At 36.6% G+C, this 19951-nt stretch overlaps 1 protein-coding gene across 1 annotated transcript; it reads left to right on the top strand.

Moving 5' to 3' along the window:
• The first annotated feature begins 16915 nt into the window (after positions 1-16915).
• Positions 16916-19184, top strand: LOC128861781 (uncharacterized protein K02A2.6-like). Its single transcript, XM_054100162.1, has 4 exons — positions 16916-17312; positions 17382-18310; positions 18428-19120; positions 19179-19184. Exons 1-4 carry the CDS (start codon positions 16916-16918, stop codon positions 19182-19184), a joined length of 2025 nt encoding a protein of 674 aa, XP_053956137.1.
• Positions 19185-19951: the final 767 nt, after the last annotated feature.

Consider the following 19951-nt stretch of genomic DNA (forward strand, 5'->3'; position numbering starts at 1 on the left):
CCACTTTTTGGCGATTGTTTGCTGCTCTCCGGTCGGTTTTCGATTCCGTTTTGGTTGTTGTACACATAAAATCAGGATTTAATTGCCAAATGTTGAAATGTGCAACCACTAAAACAGCTGCAACAATTCACAGGCGTCGACAGTATCCATTCGAACAAGCAACAGTACGTCGCCGATGAGAAATAACAATGGAAAAAGGCTATGTGAATTGCCTTCGCGTCGACTGTAACTGTAGCAGGAGAAAAAAATAGCAAGTGATAAAAATTAAGCAATTTTGGCAACAAACGGCAATAAATTGTTAATAGCACTCAATTTTATTTTACGGCAGAATTGTCTACATATCTTACTGTCGGTGTTTAACAGCTCTGTTGTTGGCCCCAACATTAGCGCGATGTGTGATTATTCGTATATAATATAATTTTTTGAATTACTCAATATGGTTGGCAAAGAAATGTAGCGTAAAGAGATGAAGTGAAATGGAATATAACAATAAATAGAGGGAGATGGAACCAAATTCAATGGAGTGAAAAAATTTTAAATGAACACGAACAATGGGAAAATGTATCTTAATACTAGCGCAGAGGAGTTTTATTACACCTTAGGCCTTTAATTTTTATGTGTCATAAATACTTAGAAGAGATACTTTGCCAATTTCTCTAACTCGGACCCAATAACTGTTTTGAAAGCGATGGTCTAAAGGTGTATGCCAGAGCGCTGAGTATAAACGTGGAAGATTTCTTCGAAGGAGAATCACTCATAATGGACCGCACCATTTATGCGGTTTTCAGCCACTGGGGAACCTATGGGCCGTGGATGTTTGCATCTATATAATACATATTTTAGGTGAGTGTGACCATTGGTTTGTTTTAAACAAAAGTAAAATATTCCGGGTTGGTACGATAATGGAAATGGAAATGGAATGGAATGGCCAAACACCAAATATATTTGAGGCATGAAAAAGCTCCCCATATATAATAATATCTGGAATTAGTAGCCGCTCAAAAACTGAAGGTCCCTCCATTTGTGGAACAACATCAAGACGCAAGCCACAAGTAGGTGCAGGGGCTCGGCCAAATACCCAAGAACGGTGTAAGCGCCAATTATGTACATGTAAATGGTGATCAGATTGGAGGTACTTTTTCCCATAGGTCGTTTTTGATAGATCACGAGCACCTACTGCAAAACTTAATACATAATGATTTTCAGTATACATTGATATTTCATAATGCAAAGTCATACGCTTCAACAACGTTTACAAATCGTTGTAATATATTACGAAAACGAAAACTGTTCATCGGGCGCACAAGCCAACTTATTATGGTGTGCAACCAAGAAATCCATGTTCAGCTACTTCAATAAGCTAAAGAACACCCCAAAGCCATTCAAGAACAGCCATTCCACCCATTGAAAACAACCATTTGGTGCGCCCTATGGGAATAATCGACCCATATTTCTTCAAAGACGGGGCTAGTGCAAATATTATAGTGAATGGCGAACACCATCGCGCCATGATAAATGAGTTTTTGATGCCGAAAATTGAAGCCCATGATCTCCACAACATTGAAACATTGATTCCAACAAGATGGCGCTACTTACCAGCCTGTGAAACAATGGATTTACTGTGTCGTCGTTTCGGTGAGAAATTTATCTGTCGTGTCGAATCAGTGGATTGGCCACCAAGATCGTGAAATATCACACCTTGGTACTTTTATTTGTGGGGGTATGTAATGCCTAAATGTTTTGTGAATAAACCAACTTCGATTGAGTCATTGTAAGCCAACATTACTAAAGTTATTCACGAGATGCCGACCGAAGTTCTCCACCGAATCATTCAAAATTGGTGTTTACGGATGGCCGAATTGCGGTGCAGTTGCGGCCAACATTTGAAAGTGATTATCTTTAAAAAATAAATGTCATGAGTGGTTCTACGCAAAAATAATAAAGATGGAATCAGTTTGAATTAATGAATTTAAAATCCGTAGCCTCTAATTTGGTCACCTTTTATAAATAAGTTTCAAGTAAAAGTGTCAAGTCGTTCTGGCTGACGATCAGTCAACACTGAACAGGTGGAAGCAGTAGAGCAAAAACAATATGATCAGTGTATTTTAGTTTTCCGTTTGGCTCCTAAAGTATCGAAATCTATAAAGAAGGATGGAAAGTTTAGAGTAATTTAAGCAAAATAGGAAAATTTAGAGACCAAATAAATGGGAAGTAATCAAGACATCAGCTGCTCTACTTTTACTACCTATTTAATGTGTTTTGTTTACGACCGATTGGGAGAGCGCCTCTCTTCAACATCCGAAATGCTTTTCCAAAAATATTTCGTGTTGGATTTTGTGTCATTTAAGCCCGAAAATAAATTCCTTTCGATAAATTCCCTCCCTTTATAAATACCTTTCATATGCTGTAATAATAAATACCTTTCCAAGAAGTCCAGCTCCGAGCTTAATAATTTTTGGAAGTATTTGTTATTGCCGCATTTGTATGTAATGCATACACAAGTGCATACTTATTTCACACTTTTTCCTTTTTTTCATTTCCAAGTTACGCATAGTTTGGTGTTGCAAAACTTTCTCGGAAAAAAAACGCTTTTCACTATCTGAAATCTTTTGGTCCATAATATTTTTCCCTTAAAATGTTTGCGTGTTCACTGCAAGCCATTATTTGTGTTTATATGCGTGTACAAAATCAGACTCATACGAATGTGTCTATACCCATGTGGGAGTAAAACTTTTACCATTATCGTTATTAGAATCATTGGGTGTACGTGAAGAAAGTTCGTGCACGTATTATGGTAAATACAAAAAACTAGTAATAATAAAGCCTAATCACTTAATAGTTAAAAGTGCTTGCGATTTTTGCTTTTAATTGCGGCTATACACTGTTGGAAAATAAAAATTTATTCATAATATTCTTTCCAAATAGTTCGTTTTTGGTTTCACCATAGATACTTTTGCGTTCAACACAGGTGCCGTTTTCTACTTTCTATATTCTATCTTCCCTCTCTATTTTCGTATTAATTCAAGATACCTTTTTCTATAATCCTCAGTTCGGCACCTTTTTTAAAACATTTGGATGGTGACGCGGGTCTGGCATGTTTTCGTCCTGTTCTGGGATCATTTTTTAAAGGTTATATCCATAAATCTATAAAAAATTAAGTCTAAAAACCTAGCAGGGAATTTCAACACGTTTGCTATAATAAAAATATGTTAAATTCACGTTCAGAGTCCAAAAAGCCAGTCTGGGCAGACCTGGGTGGGTGCCCAAAGGAGAGTTAGAGCTTGGCAGCTCCAAATTGATTTTACAAAAATCCGAATCTTCTAGAACTGCTGTCCCAAAGTAGTGTACCATACTAATTGACCCGCCATAATGGACATACATGTGTGCACAGTTACATCACTTTTGGTTTAATTCCTCTTTTTGATTTTGCAACAAAAGAAGTTCTACCTTCAAGGCATGCAACTTCTCAAATTACTCCGCTGCACGCTTTTGCATTCGCATATCGTGGGTAATTTGTGCCACCAAGCGCAACTCGTAATTAATTTCAATTAATGTCGAGCTGACATGTCAAAATGCATAGTTGACAGTACTCAAACTTTTTTGTATAGCATTAAAAGTGCAGGCAAAGTAGGTTATTGTTAAAGCCAGTTCATAAAAATAATGACGGCTTTATCTAGAGATGGTGTTCACAGCCTTTGTTTGGGATGTCCTCTTCTATATGTGGAAGAACCTACAGTTTTAAACCGACTACGAATGGCAGATATTTTTTATGAGGAACTTTTTTATGGCAGAAATACACTTTGTGGCTTGTCATCGCCTGCCGAGAGGCAACCGCGAGTAGAAAAATCTTTTCATGTTATTTGACGTTTTATGTCCGGTATTTAAAACCATTTTGCTATGCCAACCGAGTAAAAGAGTGGAGAATTAATCAAACTATTAGGTGCGCAACTAAGTTCTCGCTGTTTTTTGATGCAAATACAACTTTATTCTGAAAAAATGGTTACAAGTGAATCATTTAAAGTATTGCCCATCGCTGGCTACTACTTTTTCCCATCTTTCTGGTAGATCTCGTATACCGTCACGGTAAAACTGTTCATCTTTTGAGGCTAGCCACGGATCAAGCCATTTTTTAATGTCTTCATATGAATGGAACTGCTGGTCAGCTAGACCATGTGCCATCGATCGGAACAGGTGATAATCGGACGGCGCAATATCTGGAGAATATGGCGGGTGGAGTGGGATTTCTTATTTCAGTGTTTCCAGGTAGGTTCGAACGGGTTTGGCAACGTGAAGCCGAGCATTGTCATGCTGTAGTATCACTTTTTCATGCTTCTCCGCGCATTGCGCCCGCTTCTCGCGCAGTGTTCTCCTCAATCGCAATAACTGAAGTCGATACCAATCCCTAGTGATGGTTTCGCTTGGTTTTAACAGTTCATAATAAATAACACCAACTTGGCCCCACCAAATATAATACATAGCATAACCTTGCAAGCGTGAATATTCGGCCGAGATGAGGACGTAGAAGCATGATCGGGCAGTCACCATAACTTTTTTTTCTTTGAATTGCTGTAATGAATCCAATTTTCATCAGCCGTCATGATGCGATGAAGAAAATCCTTCCTTTTTTGCCGCTGGAGCAGTTGTTCACAGGCGCAAAAACGACGTTCAACATCCCTTGGTTTTAACTCAAAAGGAACCCAAGTCCCCTGTTTCTGAAACATTCTCAAAGCATGCAATCGCTTGGAAATGGATCGGCGGATAACTCCTAATACTGAAGCAAGCTCTTTTTGCGTTTGACACGGATCCTCATTAAGCAATGCCTCCAATTCAGCGTCTTCGAAGGTTTTTGGCCTCCCTTCACGCGGACGGCCGTCAACATTAAAATCACCGTTTTTAAAGCGACTTAGAAAAATCCTGTGAGATGAAAAAGCTCTACAAATTGTTCCTAAAAACTGTCCAAAAGAAATAATAATAAAATTCATCGATCGACCCAAAATTAAACTGGCAGCACCATCTAAAAAAAAAAAAACGAAATGAAATTTAAAACCAAAACGAAAAATGTACACGGACCAAATGTAATCTAGGACCATGACTGATGCATCTTGGCACATACTCAACGCGACCTTGATATCGATACTATTGGCGAGAAAATACTACGCACTGGCAGAATACACATAAGTATTCATTGTTTGTTGTCTAACGATAGATGAAATTTTTTATAAAAGCAAATATTAAAAAAAAAAATTGAAAATAAAAATATTACAAAAGCATTGATTAAACAAAAACGAATCATTTTCTTGTAACTTTGTTTATGAAAATATAAATAATTTTCATATCTTCTATGAATTTCTCGGCTTGCTACTATGAGCATTTGAAACTCATCGTCCAACCCTCCTCGATCAAGGGCAATCATGTAGCGTAGCTTGATTTGTTCAGTACTAAAATGAATCTGGATTTGTATTTTATTGAATTTTTCTAAAAACTCACATATAGCAGCTATTTATACCAAAATATTTGCACAGCCTGCAGCAATCGCCAGCATTCATAGCACTTACATATAAAGGGTTTTCCAATTAGAGGTGTTATTTGATATTCAAATATAATATAAATGATCGGATGTTTATTTCATTATAAAGAGGAAGGTATGGCGTTAATAGTGGAAAATAGCATCAGGCAAATGACCACCACGGCCACGCTTACAAGTCAATATCCCTTTCATGAAATTTTCCATAACCGAATTGCAAAGTGGCTGCCCTATGTCCTCGATATCCTCACGAATTCCATCTTTGAGGTCTTGAATCGACCCTGGGCTGTTGGCGTAGACCTCCTCCTAAGAAAAAAGTCACAAGGTGTCAGATCACAAGATCTCGGTGGCCAATTGTGATCACCTCTTCGAGAGATAACACGGTCCGGAAACTTTTTCCGTAAAAGATCAATAGTTTCGTTGCTTGTGTGGCACGTAGCGTCGTCTTGTTGAAAATAAACGTTGTCCAGATAAATACCATCCAATTCCGGCCATAAAAAGTCGTTAGTCATATCTCGATAGCGCAATCCAATCACCAATAACACCTGTTCATTGGAAAACCCTTTATATAAAGGGATGCATTTACATTTCGAATTTATTCACTTGCTTTACGGTAATCCTCCTTTTTGACTTACTTACTTAGTACTACATATTTCTATATAAATGAATGAAAAGATTTTAATTGTAATTAAAATGGATTTCAACATAACTGAGAAAATACATTTGGTATGTGTGTAAGTACACGATGCCTTCCTCCTGAAAATTTTGCATTCAGAAAATTACAGGCTTTAGTGTGTTTTTATACCCGCGCGCATTGGTGTAAGCAAGGGTATTAAAATTTTGTTCACAAAATGGTTGTAAATATATAATAGCATAATAGAATCGACATAGATATACACATATTTATACTACAATAAAATTCTCAGAAACGTGAGAGTAGTCGATTTAGCAATCTTTGTTAATAAGTGCATCCGTCCCCTCGCACGATAACTCGATTGAAAATTCAAATATTTCAATGAAACTGAGCACCCGTATTACTCCTCGTTCAAAGTATGTTGCCATTGAAAATGAGCGAAACTGGTAAATAAAAACGCATACCTCCCATATAACGGTAATTTAAAACAAACGGAACAAAGTTACTCATATTTGGTAAAAATGATAAATCTAAAAATATAAATACGATGACACAAAAATTAAAAAAAAAGTGCGATGCCACACCCTTTTTTGAATAAATGTTTGTTTTTCAATTAGAACCTAATAGAATTGCCCAAGCTTCGGGCCCATAATGCTGTATATAAAATGTTTCTGATATGTGCGCGAATATATAAAGTTCGGTTCACACTGAATTTAGCACTTCCTTACTTGTTTTCTTAAAATTCGTTTTAATGGCCAGAAGAGCGTAAATTGAAGATAAAGTGCTTCAGTGATTTTTGAAAATTGAGCTTCTAGGTATGTGATTCATTTGTTTATACTTTACATACATAAATATTTGCATGAAGTACTCCGTACAACTTAATTGATTAAATTTGCTTTAATAGGCTTAAAAACATTATATTAGTTACTATTTAATGCGTATGTAACTAAAAGGATTAAATAAAGGAGTGCTAAAGTCGGTTTGGACCGAACTGAACATGCACACTCATAGACAGAGAGAGTTATAGAATATAACATCAGATTAAGTTCAACAAAGATACTCACTATTGAGCTACGAAAGGCAAGGATATCCAAATAAAAAGATAAAGAAATGGACGCAGAAAATATTTAGCGCAATGTGACGCATTAGGATGCCAATATATTCCTCAAACTCCAGTTCGGAAGCCATGTTGCTTAGTTTGAAGATGAAATAAGCCCTGTGTAGTAAACCTACAGTCTGTGTCAAATGAAAAGAACCAGTTTTTTCTTGAAACTTTAAGATATATTTCGTTCTGTTTTTTGCTGCGCAATAGTCCCATTCAAGGGAAACTTTCCCGTAAACGCAACGTAATGAGTGAGAAGTACTCAAAGCGTTTTCAGGCGGTATTTTTATGGACTCATTCGAAAGGGCCGAAATTATCTTACGCCGCGGCTGCAAAAGTGAGTAAAAAATCAAAAAAGTTTGTTGTGATGTGGAATCAATGGTATAAGGTGCACAAAAATGTTGATGACTTCTCTGAGAGCGACTTGAAGCGAGTGACAATAAAAAAGCAGAATAAAGTGATCGTCCAACTTCTTTGTGACTACGCCAAGCTCGACCAGTTCCTGCTAAAAAAAGATTAGATGTAGAGGGATTCTACGGTCACATTTCATCAAAACCACTGCTCTCAGAAAAACACATAGAGAAACACAAAACAAAAAAATGGTTTCACAGTATCGGACTGACATTTTCAGTCCCCAGACCACAACCCCATTCAAAATGTGTGGAGATCTATAAAAACGCATCTTGCCGGAAGACCAGTCCATGATTTGAAGCAACTCGTGCGCCAAGTTCGCAAAATCTGGTTATGTCTGTTGACAAGCCACGCAGAAAAGCTGGTTCAAAGCATGAAGAAGATGCCAGGCTATACTCAACAATGATGAAGACTACACGGCTTATTGAGTAATTGCGACTCGTAGTTTTGTTGATAGAAAAGTAATGAGCCTTATTTTTTTTTAAGCAGTTTTATTAAACCTTTTGTAATATACAACTAATATTTTTTCAAAATAGGACCCTTGAGCGTCCATACACCGCTGGTAGCGGTCCTTCCACTGCAGGAAACATTTTTTAAACTCATCCGCCGGAATCGCGTTCAATTCGGCTGTCACAGTTTTTTGGATCGCCTCGATGCAGTCGAAACGCCTCCCCTTCAGCTTTCTTTTCAGGCGCGGGAACAAGAAGAAGTCCGGAGGGGACAGGTCTGAGCTGTAGGTAGGGTGGGGAAGCACCGGAACCCCCCTCTTGGCCAATGCTTGGTTCGTCTTCGACGTCCTCCCGGCCTTCCTTGAACGACTTGTGCCACCATTTTACCTGGGCACTGGACAGAGATTGGTCCCCGCAAGCCTCCTTGAATAGCCCAATGGTTTCGGTATTCGTTTTGTTTAGCTTTACGCAAAATTTGATCGAGTAACGTTGCTCCAACGATCGCTGCATTTTCGCCACTGCTAAATACTAACACACTTTTAAAACACCTTCCACGCGCGGAGCGATGTTGACTGACCGGTTTCTAGTGGAAGGGGAAGGTCCAAAGATCATTTTCCCCCACAAGTTGATTAGGTTGATCGCTTGGCAGACGCTCCGCGCGGGAAGGCTCATTACTTTCAATCAAACCCTGTATATAACTTTATACTTCATAAATAATCGGGATTCTTTTTTTCTGACACAGACTGTAACACGGACGAATAACATAAGCAGACTAGAGAAAAAAGAAACGATTAGAAAACAGTGAGACATTCACACATATAGCACCTCCCGACTGCAAAAAAAATGTTCAGCCTTCCTTCCTCGATTGTCAGGTACTAAAAAAATACTCATTACATGGCATGCAAAGGGACTCAGAAATGGGACTCAGAGAAATACCCCTTAAATCCGCTCATAATAACATGTTGGATAACCTGCTGAGTCTATTCAGTTACATTATTCCTCGAATTTTATACCTTTTTGAATAGTTAAGAAGAAACACTACTTTTTAGTTTCCATACAGAACGCGAATTCAAAATGTTATCAACCAGTCATTTTTGTACACCAATTTTGGTTCGAATTTTATTGATGACTTTTATTTAATTTAAAACAGAAAAACCTGGACGTACGGCAAACAAAGGATATTTATAGAGATACGTAGAATAAAGAAAGAACGAAAAATCAATACAAAGTATTTGTCTTTTGGTTCAAAATATTGAAGGCCTGATTCAGAAAGTATAGTCTGAAATAAACAGTCTTACAACTAAGTCGTTGAACTGCTTTAAAGACCGAGCAATGTTATTAGTCATCAGTTACAGGTAAGCAGGTGGATGTAGATAATGCCTTAATACTTACATATGTATATATAATGAGGAGGCACAATATTTATATTCGATATACATAGTAGTGGTTACAAACGAGGCAGTGCCTTACCCAATAGAATTTTTTAGTTCTTTCAGCCCTCTCAGAATGCGGCCTATGTCACCTAATTATTAAAGCAGGAGTGTCTGTAATACTACGAAATAATCCAATTCCGCTAACAATATGTAAGGTGGTGAAAAATCATATGATCGAGTGTGTAATTTTGACCGACTGTGACGATGTGACTCCAAGAATATCGATATACCGACGGATCTTCGATTTCATTTCAAACGACTCCAGTTCCCAGGCAAATAATATTTTGCAGCGAAAATTAATAAAGCTCAAAGACAAACACTTAAAGTGGCCGGTTTGCACCTTAGATCCCAATGACAAATTATTTGTATCTTTATCCCTTCAAAAATGAACTGCTGCAATGACATACCGAAGTTAAAAACGTTGACGACTTCCCCGGACGAGGCAAAAACAAAAATGTCTCTCCAAAGCAAGGTCAGCGTTTTGTTTGTGTCAAAGCCAAACTTATCGTGCCATACAGCTGAAGCAGTTTTAAAGAAAATTGGTGTTAATGCATCCGAACGCACAATTTGAGGACGTTTACATGCAGAAAATATCAAATTCCGGAACACATTGCGGCTGTCATTATCACATATTGAAAAGGACTTCACAGGCTAAGGCAAATTCAGAACGGAATTGGGCAAACGAAATATTCATATTCCTTTCAAGCCGGTTGCGTAAGTCGGTCCTTTTGTACTGGTAACAATCGACAACTTCAATGAACAGGTAAGTAAGATTCATGTTTAGGGCTACTTCTTCGAAAACGGATTCCGCCATATGTTTGTGTTTAACGCTACTTTTAATGCAATTTTGATGAACAAAATTTACCAAAAAGGATAATTTCTGTCGACTGGGAAAATGTTTGGAAGAACTAACCAACAAGAAGAGAAAGACCCCAATCATCCAAGTCGAAGCCGAGTAGGGAAGAAAGAGCAAACTGGGATTGAAATGCTGGATGGGCGGGCCTTCACAGTCGCCTGATGTCAACCCTACTAAAATGCTTGGGAAAATTTTAAATAAAAGATAGGAAAACAAACTCGGTTAATTTGTTGCCGATTACCTCCACAACTTGCCCAGAAAATAACACAAAGAACTCGAATATGTGAAGCCATTATAGAAAATGGTAATGACTATACGTTTCAATGAAAATAGTGCTTATAATACATATTCTATATTCCATATATACAGTGCATTTTGTTAGAATCAAATTGATAAAATAATTTCTAAGTAATGGCGGTCACGCTTCTATTAGACAGACTTTACATGACCTTGTTGATATTTCTACTCTATCTCACACATGGCTGTGACAATATTTGTTTCAGGATTCCGAACTCTTCGCAAAATATCGGTCTCTATATGTAATGACACCTCACAAACGAACGATTTAAGGCGGTCAAGACTCAGCCACGAGCAGTCGGATGACACACACACACACGCCTACTAAACTCAGTGAACAAAACATTGATCGGCTGTACGCAATTCTACTGAAACCCATATCTCATATACTGATTTTTCAGCGAAAACGTAATTTACTATTAATCGAATATTGCCAAGAAAAATTCATTACAAGGGCACCGGCTTAGAATCAACAGACTCTTCTAAAGAGGACTTAGAAGCATATTTTTTGCTTTATTTTTTCTACAGAGTTAAATTTATTTGAAAGGAAAAGTATGCAGAATAGTAAAGAGTGCAAAAGGTTACCAGGAACGAATAATAATGGACTATCGTACATTGTAACAGTGCGAGAATGCAGTATGTGTGCGCATATAACCACACATACACGCACACAAGGAATACATGTATACGTTTATACTGTAGATATGTGTGTGGTTACGTAAAGAAAAGTCTGCGCACATTCCCCAAAGCAAACAAATGATGCAATGCATAATATTTGAAAATACTTCAAAGCGCCACTTACTGAGTGGAGGCAAATCAAAGAGTAAGTGAAGTTGATTGTTAAAAGTCAACAAAAGAGCAAAATGCTGCAAGAGAAGAATGAAAAGTAAAATAGCATAAAAATGAAATGAAAAAAAAAAAAAAAAAAAAAAAAAAAAAAAAAAAAATTTCACTCGCAGCATACAGTATCTACATACGTACGTACAATATACACATAACAAAAAATAAATAAAAATTCACACAAAGGCCACAACGAAAGCCGCAATGGTTGGGAAATTGAAAAAGGAAAAGTTTTTGCAGAAAATATATATTTTCGTTGTACAACTTTATCTTCAAATGCAAATGAAAGTGGTTCTGCTGTGAACAATGTTATTTAATGGGTACACATACACATGCTCAAATTCATATGTACTATATATGTATAAGTACATACATACCTATTACTTAACGAGTATACGAATGTGTACTTGGAAAAATTAAAGCGGTGAGTTGCCTTCGGCTCCTTTCAGTTCCCTCTGTAAATAAGCAAGTATGGAAGCGCTAAATTCAGGTCGGACCGAACTTTATATACCTCTCCACATTTAACTAAAACTTAAGGTTGGCTGTTAATTTTTGAAATCAAAAATCTATTGCCCCAGACAATGAAGGTTGTAGTTTGCAACATTAGACGGGGGGCGGAAATTTAGCCTTAACACATACGATTATTTGCACCATGGCTTGGATTTGCGTGCAGAATGCGTGGGTCCGAAACTACCATTCCGTACTGACGAGAGTTCGAATCACACTGTGGCCGTGAAACATTAAATAGTGGCAAAGCGCAGAGAAGCGCGAAGCCGCACGATATGGGTTGAAAATAAATATTCAAAAGACAAAGGCAATGTAATGTAAATGCCAATATATCCGAAAATTTTGTTAGGAGAGAAAATTAAACTTTTCGACTCCTTTCAATACCTTGGGGGTGAGATTACGATGGATGGTGGTACAAAGAATGACATAGAATCCAGATTAGTATAAAGCGCTGGAGCTTTTGCCAGCTTACGAAAAATCTGGAATTTAACCAGTTTATCTGCAACACAAAATTGGACTTGTGCCAATCCAACGTCCTCACAGTTCTTTTAATATATATGGTTGTGAGACATGGCTAGTTAGTGACAGCCTTACAAACCTTTATAAATAAAGGACTGCGAAAATTTGGTGGCTCAACACTATAAGTAAATCGTTATTAGACGAACGCTGTAACATCGAGCCAGTCGCTACAATAATAAAGAGGCGTAAATGGGGTTGGATCGGTCACACTTAACGGAAAGCTCCCGAGGAAATCAGTTGCTACGCACTTGACTGGAATCCTCAGGGCAGCCGAAAAAGTGGAAGGTCTAAAAAGTCATTGCGTCACCATAGCACTGTTTTAAAGGAAGCAGAAAATGCTGGAAAATCATGGCTGGATACAAAGGAGTTAGCAAAAAATCTAACTCGGTTCAAATTTTTCAGCTCGGCTCTATGCTGCCTCAGGAGTTGAGATTATTTTCCAGTGTAAGCGGTTAAGTATTGTACCATAAATGGGCAAAATAGGTCTATAACAACCCAGAACTCAGAAAAAGACATTCGACACTTTTAAGTAAATGTGTGAATTTCGTTAACGAGTTAATAAAACTAAGGGCACGTGTTAATCCACATCTCATTTAAATTCGAATTAAATATGATTGGGGTCGGATAGAACTACATCTAATTCTTATATGTTAAAACATCCTTATTTTCTTTTCCTACTACCAAAGCCTTATCTTCTTATTATTATAGTTAAGTTACATATATTGAATTGATTTGTTAATGAACTGGGGTAAAAATTTAGACTAAGAAATTTTCATGTCAAATCATTCTGGTCGTACGAGAATTTACTAATGTTGAAGTACTATCAAAAGACCTTAGTCTTGATATAAATAAATAAATAAATAAATAAATAAATAAAAAAAGAAAATAAAAATAGAATTAAAACTAAATATCGGTCCGTTCGTCTGTGGTTAGAAGTTTTAATTTTCATTATCTATGCGTTTGTTTTATTCGAAAAATTAACACTCTATCCAAATTAAAATTTCATAAAATGCGCGCGGGTATATAAAGTGCGGTCCGAGCCCAATTTAGCGGTCCTTATTTGTTAATTTTTTGTTTTAAATTAATTATATTTAAATATTTTTTTTTATTGATGAATTTTACTGTTTGATGTCTACGCCTCACTCAATTATGTTTGGATAGTTTCCTGCAAGAACGAATAAAGGAACCGTAAGTATTTGGGTGCATCTTTCACTGAGTTTTTATGTGTACGCCGGCATGTACTGAATAGATATTTCATGTAGCAGAAAAATTATATGAAACTGGGTAGTTATTTTGCACCTGAATGGTGTAGGAAAGTTTTTCAAAAAAACACACGTAAAATTCAGAAAAATGCATGAAATTTTTATTTAAACCGATAGTACAGTACATATAATTTAATGTTTGAAGATTATTTCATGTGCAATGTTCACCGAACACGCCTCTCAACAAGTCCATTGTTACGCGTGCTGTGTGGCATGTGGCACCGTCTTGCTGAACACACACACACCACATGTCATGCAAGTCAAGCTCTTGCATTTTGGGCAAAAAAAAGTTGTATATCATTTCACGGTAGCGCTCACCATTCACAGTTACGTTACGATTCGCAGCATCTTTGAAGAAGTACGGTCCAATGGTGCCTCCAGCCCCTAACCTGCGCCAAACTGTGACTTTTTCTGGATACATTGGTAGCTCTTGCAATTCTTCTGGCTGATCTTCACTCCAAAATTCGACAATTCTGCTTATTTACGTACCCATTGATCCAAAAATGAGCTTCGTCGCTGAACACAATTTTTCGATAAAAAAGTTGATCTTCGGCCAACTTTCCAAGAGCCCATTCACCAAAAATGCTGCTTTGCGGTAGGTCGTTCGGTTTCAATTCTTGCACCAGCTGTATTTTGAAAGGCTTCACATCTAAATCCTTCCGCAAAATGTTCCACGTTGTTGAGTAACAGAGGCCCAATTGCTGCGAACGGCGACGAATCGATAATTTTAAATTTTTAAAAAAATAATAGGTAAAAAATCACCCGTTATTTGCATATCTTCCTAAAAGCCAAAACATTTTTCCTAATTATGATATCAAATATTTGTGAAAAAATTTAACTGACTGAATGCGTTGCTCGTGGGTATATATCGGGTGTTTTAAGAGCTTGATAATTTAATATGATAACACAAAGCAGACATATTATTGGAATATATTTTTTTATTACAATTTGATCGATAATTTCATGCCATTTATTTTTAGAAAATGATATCGTCCCCTTAGTATTAAAATAGCCTATACATTTTTTGATGTTTTGAGAAAATGAATTTCAAACTTTTTGTCGAAAGTAGCTTTCACTCAAATCTCGTTATGTCTCTAAATATTTATTATTTTTGACTGGCGTTTTGACCCACTTTGTGGAACTAGAATTTGACAAAATTTTGACCACATATAAAATCGACGATGGAGAATCCAAAAATTCAATAAAAAAATAATAGCCTATGAGCACATAGGCTATGGTTATACTAAGGGGACGATATACGGCATATGTCCCCCACGGCTATGAGTTTCATAGTCCACTTGATTAGTCCAATTTCGACTACATTTTCCAGTTCAATCAGCCTAGCACTTACTATAACGGCAACTCCTTCCCCATTTCGAAAGAAAAAATAACCTATATGAACTTGATAAACAAATATATTTATTTTTTCCAAGCAAATTTCAATGATTATCGATGGCTTGCCAAGCTTTACTGAACAGAAATGTCGACATAGTTTACCAATCTTAGCTGTCAAACCATAGTTATCGATATCGGTTGCATATCGGATATCGTTGTCATGCAGCTAAAAAAATATCCGATATAAGCACAGGCGCTGCTCGCGACCAACATTTTGCCGAACTATGCTTTAAATGATTAGTCGAGGAAAGGATTTTATCTTTTTTTTGGAAAAGAATCGCCTTCAGTAGGTTATGCTTCACAATTTGGACCTATCGCAATCTCCAACGAATTCTTTTATTTCCTTCAAAAGTGAACAAGGACGTGCATTCAAATTGGATATACTAAGACTCATTTCAAACTGTTATTGAAGGATCGCAAAATATGTTCCAAATACTCAAAGTTTTGAATTTAGGCCTAACAGTGTAGAATACGCGGAATCACCCAGCCGACGTGTATTCAAGATATGTTGTTATGTCGGTTACCTTTGAGAAAGAGAAGAAAGGCGAAGAGAAACAAATATCTCAAAAAAGGATATTGTTTGAGGATTGAAATTGATTTTTTTTTTGTACATTTTTTTTTCTAACTCTGTTTACCTCTTATTTTATTTATATTTAAAGTAGGTATATTTCCTACTACTCCATTAACGACACTATTATTTATATTTGGTGTACTTGTCCTCTGAACGCTGGGTTGAACCAATGTTAGTAAAAACGTATTGACTTCACATTATTGACTGTTAAGACTTTATTAGCACTTAAAATTATTATCATCGTTTATGTTTGACCCGAAAGAGCCCATTAAGAATCGTGGAGCTAAGCTATTGTTAAAAATTAGAGGATCCCCATTTGGATAGTGAATCGGAGTTTTAGTGATTTGATTATTTTATAATATATTTTTTGTACAAACCCTGTTTTAAGGTTTTTCACGATTTATCCCTTCTAGGAAGAGAGACTCTTTTATTCTGTCTTGAGGGTCCGCACAATATTTAAGAAAGGACTTCCGCATTTAAGCAGACGCTTTTTTCTTAATTTTTTTCTTAATAGACTTACTTTTTAATTGTGTCCATGCTTAAGTGTCACTAAACGAGTACACTGAATTAAAATATCCATAGGAGCCATAGTTAGAAATTTCTGAAAATTAGTCTTAAGGCCAAAAATCATGAGTTTTTCTAAATCTAATTGTTTAACAAAATACAAAATCCTTCTTTGCGTATTTCTTTTTTCGACATAGAACCCGTCAGCCAAATCAAATGCTTGTTGGTCAGGAATATGTTAAGTTTATAAACAAAATTATCGATTCGCGGGAGGACATCCAATTTTATCGACAGAGACATTAAAAGAACATAAAATTTGTTGGATACCCTATCCAAAAACTAAGCATGTGGCAACACTCAACATAACTCGGATGATTTTGACAGCGATTCGTGATAACGAGTGCGAGAAGAAGAACAGAAGCGACACAGACGAGACCCATGAGATATACGCATTTTCTATAAATTTTAATTCTTGTGCATTGTATTTTATTTGATTAATGAAATAAACTAATTTGTATTATCGGAATAAGAATAAACGCGTGACACGGTCACAACAGAAGTTGGCGACGAGAGTAAAAAAATATCTCCGACAAGTATAAATTGGTTTCATCATGGCGACTTCAATTGAACAAGTTTTAACACGTCTGCTCACACAGCAAAATGAAACGCAAAAAGCTACACAACAGCTTCTTCAAAATGTAATGGCAGAAATTACCACTAGCCGCACAGCAAACGTAGCAGCACCATCGAATAATCTTAACAGGGAACAGTTGATGGACATCCTATCAAAGCAAATTCAAGAATTTGTGCATGCACCTGATGAAGACCACACATTCGAAACTTGGTATACAAGGTATCAAGACATATTCGACGAAGACGCTAAACAACTTAACGATGCAGATAAAACCAGACTTTTGCTACGTAAGGTCAGTTCCGCAGTTTACCAGCAATATGCACATACAATATTGCCGGCCAAGCCAAACGAAATTGATTTCAAATCTACTGTGAGTAAGTTAACGTCCATGTACGGAGAAAAACAATCACTATTTAGCACTCGATACAAATGTTTTCAAATAGTTAAAAATGATTTGGAAGATTACACAACGTACATAGCAAGAGTAAATCGACAATGTGAAAAATTTCAGCTGAATACGTGCAGTAGTGATAATTTAAAATGCTTGATTTTTGTTAGCGGTCTGCAAGCTACAAAAGATTCAGTTTTTCGCAATGAAATTCTTAAAATGCTGGATGAAGAGAAACCCAGTAAGCCAGTTACTTTGAATTCGGTCAATTCTGAAATTCAACGTATACTCCAACGTCAGCAAGATAATAAAGTGATTGCGAATACCTCATCAATTACGCACGCAGTTCGTACGCAAGTAAATCAGATTCGTAATCAATCAAAAAAAGATGGTACAAAATCACCACCGTCTCCATGTTGGTTTTGCGGAGGAATGCACTATGCTCGATTTTGTTTTTACGCGAGTCACAAGTGTACACAATGTGGAACTATGGGTCATAAGGAAGGATATTGCAATGCAAGGAAAAACAGCACGTTTAAAGGCAACAAACATCAAAAAGACAGTTCGCAGACGAAACAACAGCAACAAATTGTGAAAACACAGCAAGCAAACAAATCATCGAAAGCTATTGAGTCAGCTGCGCAAACGAGAATTATAACAGATTTCGCACAACTCAGAAGGCACATAGAAATTTTTATTAATGGTGTTAAAGCACAACTTCAGTTAGATACAGCTTCAGATTGCACCATTATTTCAGAAAATTTGTGGAAGAATATCAACATGCCAACGTTATATGCAACAAAGCATACGGCACGAGACGCTAATTGTAACAAAGGAGAATTTTTTGCTACCATCACACATCAAGGTGAAACGAAAAGTATGAAAGTACTAGTAACTTATGTGAATGAACTGAATATAGCGGGCGCAGATTTCTTTGAAGAATTCAGTCTTTGGGATATACCTATAAATTCATTTTGTATGAAGGTATAACTCTCAGAAAGTGAAGTGGCGCAAATAAGAAAATTCAAATCAGAATTTCCAACAGTCTTTCGTAAAGAACTTGGACATTGTGAGAAAATTAAAATTCATTTACCATTAAAGCAAAACGCAGTTCCAAAATTTTGTCCAAAACGTCCAGTCCCGTATTCAGCAATTACAGTGGTGGATGCAGAATTAAACCGACTTCAAGATGCAGGCGTCATTACACCAACAAACTATTCAGATTGGGGGGCACCAATTGTTATAGTTAAACGTCCAAATGGCAAGATCAGAATTTGTGCAGACTACTCAACAGGTCTCAACGCATGTGTAGAACCGCATTTTCATCCATTGCCATTGCCAGAAGACATCTTCATAAATCTAAAAGGTCGTAAGTATTTTACACGTTTTGATTTTAATGACGCGTATATGCAATTTGATGTTGACGAAGCAACAAAAAGTATTCTGACTATAAACACACATCGAGGATTATATAAATTCAATAGGCTTGTACCTTTAATCAAATCGGCACCAGGGGCTTTTCAACAAGCAATAGAAAAAGTTTTAACAGGCATTCAAGAAGCAACCCCATATTTAGACGACGTTATTGTCGCAAGCAATAATTTCAATCAACATGTTAAATCAATAAGAAAAGTACTACAGCGTTTATCAGAGTATAACATTACCGTAAATTATGACAAATGTGAATTTTTCCAAAGCAAAATTAAATACTTAGGTCATGTGGTAGATGCAGAAGGCATTCGTCCTGACCGTAATAAAATAATGGCTATCATTAATTTGCCAAGACCATCTAATGTGAGTGAACTTAGAGCATTTCTTGGTTCAGTAAATTTTTATGGTAAATTCATTTCAGAAATGAGAGCGATTAGAGCACCGCTTGATGAGTTATTACAAATACAAAAGAAATGGTATTGGTCAACAAAATGCGAAGAATCATTTCAAAAATTCAAAACTATTCTAACGTCAGACTTGATGCTTACACATTTCAACCCACAACTACCAATTATAGTTGCGGCAGATGCTTCTATGCAGGGACTTGGAGCACAAATTTCCCATATTATGCCAAATGGAGCAGAAAAACCTGTTGCACACGCATCAAGATCACTGACACCCGCAGAAAAAAACTATAGCCAAGTTGAAAAAGAAGCATTTGCATTAGTTTTTGCAGTAAAAAAATTTCACCGCATGGTATATGGTCAAAAGTTTATACTACGCACTGACCACAAGCCTTTAATTTCAATTTTTGGTTCAAAAACGGGCATTCCTGTACACTCATCAAGTAGACTTCAGAGGTGGGCTCTTACTTTAATGTCATATGATTTTGATATTGAACACATAAAAACTGAAAATTTCGGAAATGTTGACATCTTATCAAGATTGATACCGTCAAAGCAAGTTGATGATGAAGACTTTGTCATAGCATGTGCAACATTCGAATATAACATCAGAGCAATCGTACATGATAGTATAAATACATTACCAGTTACTCATCATATGATTGAAGAATCTACAAGGAAAGACGCAATACTACAACAAGTAATACTTCATGTTCAGACAACATGGCCAAAAGACGCAAAGTCACTGCAAAATAACGAATTGATCCCATATTTCAATCGTAGGGAATCA

Source organism: Anastrepha ludens, chromosome 4, assembly GCF_028408465.1.
Source record: "Anastrepha ludens isolate Willacy chromosome 4, idAnaLude1.1, whole genome shotgun sequence".
NCBI classification, from domain to species: domain Eukaryota; kingdom Metazoa; phylum Arthropoda; class Insecta; order Diptera; family Tephritidae; genus Anastrepha; species Anastrepha ludens.